The sequence below is a fragment of the Crocodylus siamensis genome, chromosome 11 (genome assembly GCF_052110815.1).
Source record: "Crocodylus siamensis isolate JL-2025a chromosome 11, ASM5211081v1, whole genome shotgun sequence".
Taxonomy (NCBI): domain Eukaryota; kingdom Metazoa; phylum Chordata; order Crocodylia; family Crocodylidae; genus Crocodylus; species Crocodylus siamensis.
Genome location: NC_143405.1, coordinates 45678386 through 45693833, shown reverse-complemented (window position 1 = coordinate 45693833; position 15448 = coordinate 45678386). Strand labels below are relative to the sequence as shown.

At 42.1% G+C, this 15448-nt stretch overlaps 1 protein-coding gene across 2 annotated transcripts in view; it reads right to left on the bottom strand.

The window, feature by feature from the left end:
- Nucleotides 1-11467, bottom strand: part of APPL1 (adaptor protein, phosphotyrosine interacting with PH domain and leucine zipper 1) — a 48230-nt gene extending 36763 nt beyond the window's left edge. The window contains exons 1-5 of one of the 2 annotated variants that reach the window (XM_090021262.1): nucleotides 11308-11409; nucleotides 6742-6845; nucleotides 4472-4570; nucleotides 2550-2609; nucleotides 421-492 (exon numbers count right to left, since the gene is read on the bottom strand). In XM_090021262.1, the coding sequence (XP_089877388.1) occupies nucleotides 421-492; nucleotides 2550-2609; nucleotides 4472-4495 (156 nt within the window). In that variant the 5' untranslated portion in view covers nucleotides 4496-4570; nucleotides 6742-6845; nucleotides 11308-11409. Of the gene's footprint in view, nucleotides 1-420; nucleotides 493-2549; nucleotides 2610-4471; nucleotides 4571-6741; nucleotides 6846-11307 lie in introns of both variants that reach the window. The other variant, XM_090021261.1, reaches the window with a different exon arrangement.
- Nucleotides 11468-15448: the final 3981 nt, after the last annotated feature.

Below are 15448 nucleotides of genomic sequence, written 5' to 3'. Positions count from 1 at the left end.
ATGAGGTGTGTGTTATATTTAGGGTATGTTATATGCAAGAATACATGGTAATTAAAGTAGTAATAGTAATAGAAGTAGCAGTAGCAGTACTATTACTGCTACTACTGTTGTACTACTACTAGTATTGATGAGTGAAAGAGATTTCTAAATGCTTAAGCTAAAGGAAGCAAATGATAGTTAATTTCGGAGTCTGTAGATCAGGGCAAAATGTGGCCCATGAGTCGGATGCGGCCTGCCAGGCCATTTTATCTGGCCCGCAGGGCACCCCCAAATTTAGAAAATTAATATTCATCTGCCCTTGGCTGCCCAGCATGTGGCCCTCGATGGCTTGCCAAAACTCAGTAAGTGGCCCTCCACCTGAAATAATTGCCCACCCCTGCTGTAGGTGGAAAAAGATAAGCTAAATGCAAAAACACTTGCCTCATCTATCACTTTTGCAAACTGTTGTAGGGTACAGCTCATAACTTCATCATCACCCCCTAATGGAAAACGCTATAAAAATAAAAAAGAAAATCTGTTGGTTACAGCTTTCTTCTGTCATACATACAGCAGTGTTAACAACAGAATATATGTAGGCTATGTATGAAAACTAAAACATTGGGAACTTAAGATACCAGTACAGATTTAGTGGTACTACCACTATGTCATTTTACTAACATATTTCTTTTATATGAACATGAATATTTATGAAAACTACAGAAAAGTTTACCTTGTTTTTTAAACATTAAATCTATCTTTCAAATCTGTTCTAGCGTTCAGAAAAGGTGCAGGTGGGACCTGAGAAAATGAAGATTTTATTCTTTTTCTGCCAAGTCTCAATTTTATCACAAGCCTCACATTAGATATTTACCTTAAAGCTGTGGATCTTATCAGGCAATTATATAAGAATCAGGCAATTATATAAGAGTCTTTTATGACAGTAAATTTCTAGTCTTGTCTTTTTGGAGTAAAGCTTGAAAAGAACTCCCAAAATGTTTACAAAAACTGGAAACATTTAACAAGTCTTAAATGCATTTTTTTTAAAAAACGGATACAATCTTATGATATGGGGTTCTAATAAAATTATGCAGTAATAAAAACTGCTTGGGTAGGTATCTGCTTCTTATTTATGAGAGAACAAAAATAACTGATCCTTGTAAGTTGAACCTATCTAAGCCCATTTTGATTTTTTTCAGACAAAATTATTTTAAATATAACAAAGTAAGAATATGTAGAGCTCTTTAAATTTCTATTTTCACTGTTTCCTGTAATATGGACTTTGCTTTTAATACCAGTATTTTTAAAAATTCCAAAAAGACATAAATTATACCCATTTCAATATGCACAATTATTGACTTTAATGCTGAATTTAAAATTAAACTTCAACTCTTTTTATAAAAAAAATCAAGCTAATTTAAATTAACCCTGTGCACACAAATACACTCTTACATATATATATTTCCTGTTGTAAACTAATCACAGCTTTGTTACAATAATCCACACCAGGGCTGCCCAACTGAAAGGCTGTAGACTACTGCCTGAGTGCCACTCCCTCCATGCAGACTCTCTGGGTTCTCCTTTCTCCTCTAGCTTCTGCTTCCTGTCCCCACCCTAGACACAGGGTAGCATACCCTATGGGGCTCAGGGAGCCCATGGCTTTGCAGGGTCTGGGGTCCCTGCTATGTGGCGCAACAGGGGAACTCTGTGGTAAGCGGCCCTCATCTGCTCCAAAGTTGTACAACCTTGATCCATACTATGCAAGAAAAAGAACTGGAACAAAAACCAGGGATTTGGGGGGCCAGGCAGACCCAACACTGGGCCAGGAGTTTCGCTGCTGGAGAAGGAAGGCCTGCCTCACCCCTGTGCAGGGGCCTGGCACCTTCCTCTCTCCCCATGGCAGCAGGATCCATGTACAGGAGAGGTCTGCAGCCCCAACCCCTGGGGGCAAGGGGAAGCTGTGGTTCCACAGTTGGCAGCACCCCCTAGTGGCTCAGCCAAGCCTGCTGTATCCCCGCCCCCCCCCGAGGCTCCTTGCCAGCAGCCTGGGGCCCATGCAGCATTGGGCACATGGTGAAGACATAAGGGGCTGGCTCCGTTCCTGCCAAAGGTCACTAATTGGTAAACGGTATATATGTAATTGTTGCTTAACCATTTAATCCTTTTCCATCCCTATTTCAGACCACACCATCTCGTCTCTTACCTGGCAACTAAAATTAAAGCTGCCACCTTCCAATAGATCATTAGTTTAGGCTGCCATCACTTTAAAATATTCCAGAGGACAAGCATTCACTTAGCCAAAGAACTTTCTAATACTACTGAGGGTGATGGAGCTGAATAGTCTAAAGACTCTGCTCTGGGAAGCAAAATCACAGCAAGACTAATTTACATCTGCCAAAAATGGGGTACTTTCTACATGGAATAAAACTAAATAGCAGTCAGCTGCTACCAATACACATTTTATCTTGATAAGATTTTACCTAGATCAATTTTGCACTGTGCTCTGGGAGAAGAAAAACTTACAAAAGTCCATTCTCTAAACTACTAGAAATGGACATTAATTTATACTATACCTGCTTCTCATATTCCTTCAGAAGTTTTGAAGTCAGATGAGTTGCTGCACTTAATTCATTCTGGTTAAAAAGAAGGAAAATTGATTACTTCCTAATTTAGCTTTCACATCAGTGTGCAGAAGTTATAGACAATGAGGGACGAAGTTTGAATATGGTTAAATGAGCACTCTCAAAATACACCCTGCCAGATTTTAAAAGGATGTGAGCATCCACAATTAGTATTGACATTTACATGAGTTGTGGAAGGCCTGTATTTCTGGATATCACATCAACAGCACCTACAATGTACTATGTGGAGCTACTAGACCCTCAGTAATGGGTTTGCAGTAAAGTCTCCACGCAGAAAACAGTATTCTGTACAGTTATGATGATGCAGCTGTTTTAATTCAAGCTAGTCATTGGTTTTTAGTTCAATCATGGTTCCCAAGTATCAACAGTATCACACATGAAGGGTGAATTTAGAACAAGCTGTGCCACTAAAGCTATATCTACATTGATAGTTAGGGCCAATCTTAAAATTACCTTAAAGCCCAAACCACCAAGCATCTTCTCTATAAACCCCTCCACAGAACAGTCTAGTCTGGCCCTGGAAGCTTTTCTGCACTTCTAGATATGAAATCAACCCCATGCCTTCTTGCCTTGTAGCCCTCTCCCCTCCCACAGTGTTTGAAGCCTGTCTAGGTGGTCAGTTAGCATAGTAAGCTTAACCTGTCTGCTTACACATTCTATCAGAACGTCTACAGATGGGATCTAAGCAATGATCTATGCAAGCAGTTTCATAATAGGAAATACCTGCATCCTTTATAATATACTTGAGCACCAAGGGTGCAGAAACAAAAAGCAAAACAAGGCAGGCAATAAAATGAAGTAGCACAAGAACATGCAGATGATATATAGTTTGGTCACAAGAAGAAACAGTCTTCCACCACACCACAGTCAAAATGGAAACAAAAGGAAGCAAATGCAAAACACAAGCAATAATGATAGCTATAGTTTTTCTCTGAACCTCATTTACTCTTCCTTCCCCTTGACCTCCCCATTTGCTCTGCAGCAGTGCTTCTTTTACCCAAGCCAAAGATCCCTGTAATTCCCAAAACTACAGTGAGGTCCACGCATCAAGGGAGTTACTACTAAAACCACTGTGACAAGAGATCGGGATGTGCTGAGTTTTGAGGCGCATGAGAGTATCAGTTGAAAGTGCTCAGATGTCCTGTGTTAGCATGTGTGTGCTGAACTAAGGGATGAACTGCGTACAAGGCACATGAGGATGTCAGCCTGTCAATGCTGAATAATCCCGCCCAATTTAGATGGGCTCTGTTAACCCGTATGTTTGCGTCTGACTTCATTTTATTATTGCCCTGATGAACTGAGTTCAAGGCACATGAGGGTGTCAGCCTGTCAGTGCTGAATAATCTGGCCTGACTCAGGCATGCCCTGTTAATCTGTGTGTGCATCTGTGTTTGACTGATTCGGTGGTTGGAGGAACCTAGCCCCACTGAACCCAAGTCCTGCTCCATTGGGGGTAAGGACTTGCAGAAGGGAGAGATACAGCTCCATATAGAAACACAAGTAACACAAGCAACACACTGATACAATTACAGAAACCCCAGAAATGTACCCCTAATAAATGAGCACACCCCAAAGTGACAGGCAAATCTGGTAACAAATGTTTTAACAAGCAAAAAGCCCATTTAATTGCTATGAAAAATTCTATTAAGAAACAGAATGCACATACAGAATGTCACTCTGCATCTCTATTTAACATAAAGGAAAACAGTAATTTTATTCCTTAATCCATTTCACTCAAATTTAAAATTTGAAAGTTTAAAAATAGAATTTACTGTATTTAGCGAAGTGGTTAAACAATATTAAGTCTATTTTATAAGCTTTCTAAATATATTCAAGAACACATGCAACTTTACCTGTGCATCATAAATTCGGTGCATGGCTCGATATAACTGGTTAATATAACTTGAAATTGCTGCAGCATCTTCTTCAAATACACCAAGCAAGGAACGTGTCTGTAAAAACAGAAAGGATGACATGTTCATTTGTGGGTTTGTTTTTAAAACCAGATTCAGAAGTGAATAAATGTCCTTGTATTTAAAGTTGAACAGGATGTGTTTCTTGAATTGTTTAGTAAAACCAAATAAGACAATGTTCATTTGTAAGGAGAGACAGGAAACTCTTCAATTAAAAAAAAAAGGGTCTGAATACATTTCCAACCGAAAGTTTAGTTTCATCTAACCTTACTAAAATGTTGGTATAATTAAAAAATATATCTGCAAGTTTCTTACTTGATACGTGTATCAAAGAGTGAGGTATGCTCAGCCTCACCTGTGTCTGGCTACCCTGCCTCCCAGGTGATAGGACTAAGTCCAGAGATCAGGTGAGGGTCCCAAATATAAGGACAGGTCTCAGCCCAGTCTTGGACAGGCTCTCTAGAAGTTATAGCTAAAAGAGTTGTAGACTCAGGATGACAGAGAGTGTTTTAAAAAGCCAAAACCCCACCTCTCTATAGAAGACAAACAGTTCATGATGCAGGTTGGAAAAAAAAAACGTACAAAAGTGAAATTTTAGGTAGAAAGTGATCTGGAGACACAGATCACAAACTATTGCTCAATAAAGAACAACAAACTGCTGCTTAATAAAGAATCTCCAGACCAAAACCTAGAAAGTCAAAAGATTTAGCTTTCCTCATATTGAACTTTTTGGAGACTGCAGCAGGGCACTAAGGTGCCTGACAGTTGGAGAGCCGGGATAACCACCCAGATGCAAGTTGCCAGGGCAACCAAAGGGCGCTAAGGACCCACACCTGCCTGGTCAGCTGGCCAGAAGGGGCAGGGCCTGGCTTCTACATAAATCACAGGCTAGAGGCCAGAAGGCAGCTCCCTGCTAGCAGCCAAAGGGGTAGGAACTTGGCTGGAGCAGGCAAGGTGAGATTGCATGAGCAGTTGGTATGGGTGAAGGATGGAGCACCCTTAGGGGTGGTTTGAGTGATGTTGTAGCTGATTGGCAGAAATCAGTGAAGCTTGAGGTGTGGTACAGGGGTGGCTGGAGCCACGCATAGCCCTTATAAGCTGGGGTGCGCAGGAATACATTAGCTCTGCTTCACAAATGGGTACAGGAGGAAAACCGTGTCCAGGGAGATGAAGAGGCAGCCTCCCTATCATATACACTTGAGATCAAAGACATGATGGGTGAGAAAGAAGGGTGCTTTGTAGACAAACTGGCCATGGTAAGGGGCGCTGCGCTAGGGGAGAGCACGGTGACCCTAGGACGCCCCTCCTGTTATGGAGACAGTAGTGCTAAATCCTACTAAACTTAAACAATACTACTGTGAAGTGGGAACAGGCGTTCACTCTTGCTAGATAGTGAGAGACTTCAACACCACATGTTCTGAAAAGGAGCAATGAAAAACTATGAACTCAGATTCTGTATGCTGAAAGTAAAACTACAAAGCTTAACTGGAGGACTATATCCCAAGAGCCACCCAATGACTGGATCACCAGAAAAGAACCTGAGGTGAAAACTGTATCTGGAAGGTACAGTACTTTAAAATTCCATATGGCTATATCCATACTTTAACTGAAGCATTGCTGCAATTTTAAAAATCAAGCATTGCTGCAATTTTAAAAACCAGTTCAAAATAACTGTATAGCAAAATTTTAACGTATTCTAAGGTGCTGAAATAATGCAATAATGGCCTAGCTGCTTTGCAAATATACAGAAAAACAAAGTGTTAGAGTCAGCTAAGTGTCCCCAGAAAATATATTATTAAAAATTAATGAGTAGATTTTTAGGCTATTTGACCCTTCTTTGCACGTACATATAGATGTTAGGGGGAGATTGGTTCTGGGCATCTGTTTCTCAATCTGGGTTCTACTTCTCTTCAGTAAAAGACTTGCCCCTACCCTCTTTACTCCTGTTTCAGCATTTACACCATCAAATCTCAAATTAACAATGGCTATTTTGTCTTGCATTAGTTGCTGCTATAATGCATAAAAGCCCAAAAATCCAACAGTCGCATCATTCTGAAATGTTAAATGTAAAAAGCAAGCCTAACTTTACAAATACAGCATGTACAACTGCAGATAAAACATGCTGTGTGCACTTAGATCAGAACTGGTCATGAAATTTGCTACAACTATGAAAAATTGTGACCTATTACAAGGATATTCATTTTACAAACCTGACAAAAAATCCGAGACCATGATTTGCTGGTGATCAACACCTGGTACCTGGTATAAAATGTAACTTCCACTGGTATTTATCTAACTTCCACTGAAAACAAAGCTTTAGAGAGAAAAAAGACAAGTGAGATGATTGACACTTGTTTTTAGCCAAATAAAACTGGATTAATGACTTCATAATCCCACTTAATAGTAGAATGAGCCTTATTACCTTAACAGTAAGGTGTCTGATTTATACCAACACAACCTGAACATGGAAGCTTATGCCTTATTTATGTTTCCTGCCATTACAGAATGAATACTAACAATCTCCATTCTAACAGGGAGTCCCACCAGCACCCTAATGACTTAATAGCAAACACTATCAGCCATTTATCTACCTCAAGTTACTGCATGTTTGGATTTCAGGGTTATCTGCAGCTCTAAAGCAGTCAGCTTAAAATGCACTGAACAGAGACTTCAAAAACAGTTACTAAAATAACTTCCCTTTAAATCTATTTTATTCATTTATCAAATAGAATGCATGAGCATTTTCAGGTAGCATCCTAAAAACAAGCTCTCTCAAAATAGGTCAAACGGACCAGCGCTGAGGAAACTTTCTCCGTTTCAACTAATACAAGCATCATCAAACACTGCTTATGCACCTACAATATCAAGGTGAATGTTTTGTTCCCTTCCAATCTTTTTCTACATACCAAATACATTTAATTGTTTTCCTGTCTGCCAAACACACTTATTGTACAAGTTTAAGTGGCTTTCCTACAGCAAACAGGTTTAAATACAACATGAAATCTGACCCTCCCTTGTTATGATCATGCGCTCAAAACGGGGGGTTTTTTAGGTTTTCTTCCCAAAAACCATTTTAGAAAAAAATCTATATTTTAATAAGGGGATGGCATGGGTGTAAAGAAGGAAAGAAAACAAGAAAACTGTTGCAAATGTACCCATCTACCCTTACCCTCACTCTAAACTTCTAATCTTTGAACTTCTGTTTATTTAAAGATAAGAGGAGTTGCTCTCATTTGTACTTACCCTACCTTTCTATTTGTTTTTGTATCATTTGTAATGGAAAATAATTTTACAGTATACTAGCTCAAAAACAAAGTAGTTTTGTCAGTGAACTGGTCATTCAAATGTACCTTATGCATTTAGGTACATGACATTTGTGGCATGACTACTGTGTTAATCATCTATCACTACAGCATGCCATAAGTTCAGCTAATTTATGATACGATAAAATGGCAAACCAGCCATAAAGATGTTCTACTTGCAACATTAAAAGTTGTCTTGTATGAATATTGAATATTTAAATACCCTTCACTTAAAATTCAGCTGTAGAGGGCAAATAGAGAGATGATTTGACACTTTTCTTTTTTTTAGTGCTACACCTTTCGTGGATAGCTTGTATCCCACTTTAAACTGAATGTGAGCCACGTCTGACTTGGAGCTGCCATTTGCTGATCCTTACTCCCAGCTGAGTGTCAGGATCATGCCAGGCAACCCAGGTCCCCTGCCCAATCCCCAGGATGGAACTAGGGGTGGCCCCAGGTCTCTAACTGGGACCAGGGGCTGCCTATGTCAATGTCTACATGGGTGCATGCAACTGGGCTGCAAGTGATGTTTAAAGACTTGGAGTCCAGAGAACCAGCATGCTGGCTTTTAAAAACTGGGCTCCACACATGCTTTTTAGAGCAGGATCTGCTCTGTGCCCAATCTCAATGCTCAGCTGAGCATCTGAATTGGACACATGCAGCCCCGGGGTCCAGGACAAAACCACCCCCTACATGAACCCTGGGAATGGGCAAAGGACAGTCCCAGCCCCAGGCCCAGGCAGTCACATGACTGGGGTCTGAGGAATTTTATGTCCTGTCCTAAACATTATGTATCTTGCTAGGCACATGTGGGAGAGCACAAAAGATTCCTCAGACATCAAAGGCACCATGATTTTAACATGTGCCAGGACCTCACTTGGGAGTCCTGAATAAACAAATTTGTCAGATACTCACTGACAAATGCCTGTGCTTTCAGAATTCCTACTATGTTGTTCTCCTCTTCAGGTGTAAAGGAACTATGTATTCATGTTTCATGCTAATACCCAATACACAACCTTTAACAAGACAGCATACTCAAATGTGAGCAAGTAGTAAGGAAAAAGCTATTGTACCACTCATGTACAGCTTGAAAAATGAATCTGGTTCTCGCTTTGGGTGGTGGTGGGAATTACTCCTTTTTTTCCTCTTGAAAATGAAAAATGTTACTAGATTAAGGTATTTGATTGAACAGGGCCTTTATTCCCAGTCTTTTTGTTATTCTGTAGTCCCGTAGTTTTCAAAGGCAGACCATAAGTTTGTGAAGACCATTGAATAAAGAGCTAATGTTACATGTCTGAACAACCGTAACATTTAGCATACCGTTGTACTAAACTGAGTAACAATCTCATGGTGGTTTTGATATTCTCCATAATACCAATGAGTAGATGGATATAATCCCATCTTGAATGGAAGTTAGCGGGGGTTTTCTATCATGTTGAGAGATGACTAGTTCTGCAACTGAATAAAAGACTGTGAAATTTAGAACATCAAATATCACCCTTCAGGCTGATATTTGATGTCCTATATCAGGAAGGAATCCCCCACCCCCACCCCCACTCTAAGAGAACAAAATATTTTCCATCAACGATTGAATCTTTACCATACCATGATCCTATGCTTTAAAATGAGAGCAGTAATAGACTATGGATTTTCTATCAGAAAGTTATGTACATTAGTATGTGTATGTTAGGTTGTAAATCTTCTGAGATTGCTCACTGCTGAATGAAGAATGCCATTCTTGACATAACTGAGTAGTAGTAGTGGTGGTGGTGGGAAATAAAAACTTAAATTCTGCTTCATGATATTGTATGTTTAATGCTGAAATAATAGAATCAAAACCATATGTTTTTAGAGGTGGGCAGCAGCAGAACAGAGCACCAGAGAATGCATGGAATAAGCTTACTAGGAAGATGGCATTTTCTACCCTAGCCATACACACAAGTTAGAGTGATGGTTGGATAGAGTGATGAAGTCAAGCAGAAGGCAGTCTCTAAGATGCCACTTCGCCTTGCCTTCTGCATATGGGTACAGTTTGGGACTATTTACGTGTATTAAAATGGTTTGGCAACCAACAGGTCAACAAGACTTTTGGCACAGGCCCAAATAGGAGTTCGGAAGTGGAGACTGCCCAGACCTTCCATCTCCCCTTCAGGCCACAATCCAAAGGCTGGACATATGGTGCCTCCATGGCTGTAGGTGTTTAAGCACCCAGGAATTGAACCTGGGTCTCCTGCATGTCAAGTAAGGACTATACCATTGAGGACTTCAAATTAAAATGAAGCCATAGCTTTAGTTCCCTGTATGGAGAACAGTCATAGGACATTTGTTCAACTCAATACTTTGGCAAATATTCTGCTGTTGAGTAGAATAAGAATATACACAATACATAATAAGAAAGCATAAAGGCAGCAAAGAGAAAAGAGAACAACGCTAGCCATCTTAGGCTGCAGAGTATTTACAGATCTGTATTTCAAATGTGACTTGGGTCTAATCTTAAGCAGCGCACATTAAAATGAAATGTTCTCAGCATGGTGGTGATCAGCATGCCTCAGTCTTCATCTCTCCTTCTAGCTCCCCCACAAGCAGCAGCGTACCGAAATGCCATTTAAGCGAAGCTCTAGCGATGGTAGTTCCTTTGAAAACTTCTGCTCTGTAGCCCACACTTCTCTCTGCTTTTGTTCCCAAACAACATAGCGACTCTGTCAGACTACATTATCGCTGCACTATGCTATGTTATCAGCACAATATAGTGATATGCTGATGTCAGTAGCTTACAGACAGGAGAAGAAAATACTTTTTAAAAAAAAAAAAGGTCTTGTTTGCCAGCTTTTTAGGTAATAATTTTAATAGTGGCAGGATCTGGATGGCAAAGTTCAAGTTTCCTAAGCAATGAGAACCTCCATGTCCTCCTACAGGGGACACAGAGACCAAAAAAACCACCCCCAACCTAACACCCAGATGCCTGGGCTACCAAGAGTTTGGGACATTTGCTGTATGACAGCAAAGTCGGAATAAAATCAGTGGCTGGAGACCGCAGCTAAAAAAAAGGGACAAGGCTGGACTTGCCCCCAGGGGCGAGGCAGGCCCGAGCCAACTCCCATGTCAAAGGGCAGTGCTAATGGCAAACGCGGCCACCCAGCAAAAAAAAGTGAAGCAATGGGTGTGCCCGGGCGCCGCCCTCAGCGCCAGGCAGGCCAGTCGGGTCGCTGCCCTGACACGTGCTTCGCAAGCACGAAATCCTCCCTCCCCCCAGGTCAATTGCGGGGAGGGGGCTGACACCAGGCGAAGAGCCCCCGGCCCCGCCCGGGGAGCGGCGGCGGTGGCAACACGAGGCCCCGCTGCAGATGGCGCTGGGCACCCCTTGCTTCCCTTCTACTCAGCAGCGGGGCCTGCGCGGCCGCCCCTCAGAGCACCTGAGGGCCGGGCCGAACTGCGCTGCACAGGCCCGGGCCCGACCCCGCGATCGCCCCTCACCTGGGGGCTGTCTTCCAGCGTCTCTTCGATGGGCAGCTTGTCGATACCGGGCATGGCGGCGGCAGGGCGGAGCGGTGTGTGCGCCCGGGCGGCCGCCGCGACCCCTCCCCCCTCGGACAGACTCCTCCCCCCGCCGCCTCCTCCGGGCCACAGCACCAGGCCAGAGCTCGCGCCGGAAATCCAGCCCCAACGCCACGCAGCTGGAGTGTGCTATTGGGTGTTTCTATCGACTCGCCTCGCTCCTCATTGGCTGGCGGAGCCACCAATCGGGCGGCTCGCGTCGGTGGACTGGCTGGCCGTGAACCAGGGCTGAGTCCGCTGTGTCCGCCCTGTTCCGCGTCGCGCGAGCGCGGTGCTCAGGGGAAGAGGCCGCGCGCTGCCCCCCGATCATTAAATACCCTTGTTGCAACATGGACCGTGCCCGGAGGCGTTTGTACTGATAGCAGTCACCCGCCCACGCACATGGCCCTAGTCCCACAGGCAGCGCCTGGCAGACCCAGGCGTCAGTTACACAACTATCACCCACGCTGCCACTGTGGGCACAACCACGCGCCTGTAGCCCGCTGCACCCACCTCCCATCTCTGCAGCTGCCAGTGCACCTAAAAGGCCAGAAAGGCCCCCCTAAAGTGCCTGAACTATAGAGATGTCGGGGGAGCTGGGTCCAACCAATGTGCTGCTTTTTCTGGGCATATGCTGGGCTTGGTGCAGGAGCATGTGGATTTTGAAGTAAAGCACCGTTTGGGTTTTTTTAAAACACCTTCAAGCAGTCCTTATGCCCAGAAAGCTTTAGACAAAAACTTGTTGTTAATGTAAAGTTAGAATGTGGTTACCTGGTCTTTTACATGCATCACCAATTGGATTCATGGAAAACTCACTTCGTGCATATAACTACTTCCTACCCAGCCCCCCATTTCCCCACCCCCAGATGTGGTACCCATATCCTCAATTTTGCTGACAGTACAGGAACAGAAGGACACAATACTCATCGAGTTGACAAAAGAGAAACCTAAGTGTTCTGACTGCACAGTTGCTACGGAGTTGCCAAAACAGGGAAACATGGTTTCATGACATTGTCAAGATAACAAAACACTTGTGCTGGCAAGCCACAAAACTGTGTCAAAAGGTGAGCATGCAGCTCACCAAATCAAATAATCAGTGCATCCCATCTAATGTCTAACCTCAACAGGTTACGACAGATACAATATGAACTCAGTTGCACAAAGCATGCAAGGTCTATTAACTGCAGGTTAGAGTAGCCACTTAGTCAATCACAGTAAGGGTAAACCCAAATTTGGTTCTAAATTCCTCTTGAATGCGAATAAATTTGAAGCAAAATTGGAGCAAAGTGTGCAGATTTTCAGGTTCCCATAGAAGCATACTGCTGGGAGAACAGATGATTTGAGACACTTTGCAGGTACTGCAGAACTGACAGCTTAGCTGATCTGCTCCAGGTATCATCTGTAAGGGTGTCTTTAACAATTGCGCATAAGAGGTAACAAGGCTTGAACGTGCTATATTGGATTTTGTGAGTATACTCTAGTTATTCTCTCTCTCAAATAAAACAACACTTGCCTCAGAGATCTGCATGTCTGCTTTAAATAACTCACCCATTCGATGCGTTACAGGTACGACACCAGATGTACATGTTTACCAGACTAAACATCTTTCCTGATCTAATTAAAACCAGGGGAATAGTTGCATCATTTCAGACGTAAAGATTACTACTTCAGTATCCTAACAATACTGGGTGCATCTGCATGGGACACTGACTGCACAGTAACATATCAATGATAATATGCTACTGCACAGTATTATTAGGCTACTTGCATCACTAAAAAGGTGCTCCTGCACAATAATACCGGTTACTGTCCATTAATTTAGTACTTGATTAGACAAGTACTAAACTTAATGCATACTAACTATGGTGCATTAATGAACATGTAGATGCACCCATTGTCTCTCAATTTCCCCACAGTGAGAAGTGTCCTTCCAGTTAATCACTGCCTTACTAAATATTCTTAGCTAAAAGACAAGAATATGTCAACATCACATTCGTATCTTAATACTATAGGCAGATATAATGACAGCGCTGAGCACAGCTTGATTCTACTTATATGTAGAAGTTACACATGTCCTATCAATAAAACAAGAACAAGAAAATGTGTGTGATATCCCACAACCCTGCCCCCCAGCCCCTGCCAAGTGTTGTAGGTTCCTGACATCAGGATTCTACATTTAGTCTTACGTGGTTTTGAACCTTGCTTACATTGTCACCCTCTTGTGGGTGAAGATCAAGTGTAGTCACTGCACTGGTCTGGTACCCAAGCCAAAATGGATTTTAATGGCATTGTGTAGTGGAAGATATACCTCTGTCCAAATGCATTGCAGACAGGACACCCTATGAGTCTTGTAATTAGCTTCCTCTGGCCAGCTTCCAGTGGGAGGATCTTGGCTACACGCCTGCTTTAAGGAAATGAGGGACTCCTCCCTAGCTTGCTCCTGTGGCTGTTGGCTGAGGGCAGTCAAGACTTAGGGGCATCTGAACCCTAAGCCAGGCTTGGACCTGCACATAATTCCAAATCCATCAGCAGGCATCCTATCTGAAGTCTAGGGTGGAGGATACTTACTGGTTGCAGCATCACATATGGTGTTCAGACAATTGAGTTTTGCTCAGTCAAAAGGATTTGGAACTGATCTCGCTAAATTTGACCTGGAACACAAAAAGTTTTCCAAAATCAAAAAAACAATTGTTGTCACCATGTAGTGATTGCAGACTTGTAAAGAACAGATCATCCCCATTCAGGCTTATGTATTTAAACCTTACTGAACTCCGTCACCCCAGCATCGTGTTCACCAGCATTTGACACCTGTGTTCAAAAACCTTGTTTGCATCCTGCTATGGGAGTTTGCTGCAAACATTTTTTTACTGACAAAGAAATTACAAAAAACAAAAGCTTATCAAAGTTGGTATATCAAACCATGGTTCTGTGGTTGTAAAGTAAAGTGCTGTTTTACATATCGCAACAGAATTCAAAATCCCTTTTTTACCTTGTTTTTTTACCCAAGTCCTATTAGTCACCTGTTAATGATAGTGCTACAAAACATATTTGCCTTATCTACAATATAATTTTCCCATGATTACTATTGTCAGTATAGTGGTAGCAATATTTGCATAACTTTTCTATGAAAGCATTTTTATTGTTGTATTGGCATTACAAGGCTCACCCCTTTCCTAAGACGACTCCTCTCCATTTCTTCTGTTATTTTCTTTGACCACCTTGACTGTTAGGGAGGGCAAGTTCCTTCTTACCATAAATTTTTTTGTCAAGTTACAAATCAGCTAGTATCCAATTTACCTGTATAAAGAAATACCATTTTAGAAAAGCATTCCTTCTGTTCAGAGGAAGACTAGCATAAGCTTTCAAAATAGATCTCCCATCTTCTTATGATGAACCAGATTGCTGCTGGAGATTGGTATGCTAGCAGGAACTCCCATAAAACTGTTGTGAAGGGGCATAACAATGCAATGTGCCTATTACAAAATTCCTGTCTCTTAAAGGCTAAGTATAGGTAGTCAAAAAGCCCAAGGCTTAATCAGTTAATTCTTCATAGGTTAGTCTAAACTGCTTACACTTAACTGATAAGCAAGTGAACAGACATTCACTGTAGTGGCTCAGGCCAGAAACTGGGGCTGCTAGAGCATGCCTCCCTGCTCAGGCGGAGCAGACAGTTTGGGACATGGCTAGCCTGCTCACTCTGCAAGGAGGGGTTTATGGGGGAGATGCAAAGTATTCTGGGATGCTCAGGGACTACAAGTTAACTTGAACCCAGAGGGGATTCTGGGACAAAATTTCAATAAACTGATTTAATCCAAATCAGTTAAATCTGATACTACCTCCATCCAGATTTACCTTAAACCATTTTTGGCTATTTGAAAGCAGTTTATATGCACTGATCTTCTCTTGTGCTGGTTTTTGTGTCATTTCTGTCCCTATCCTAAATGTTTATGCTTCTATAAATAGAACACCCTGACTCAGATCGATTTTGACTAGAATGATTCCTACAGGTGAAGAGATTTGGTTTTTTAATCATGGATATTTTAGGAGTTCTATGCCCAACTTCTTAAACAAAATATTAATC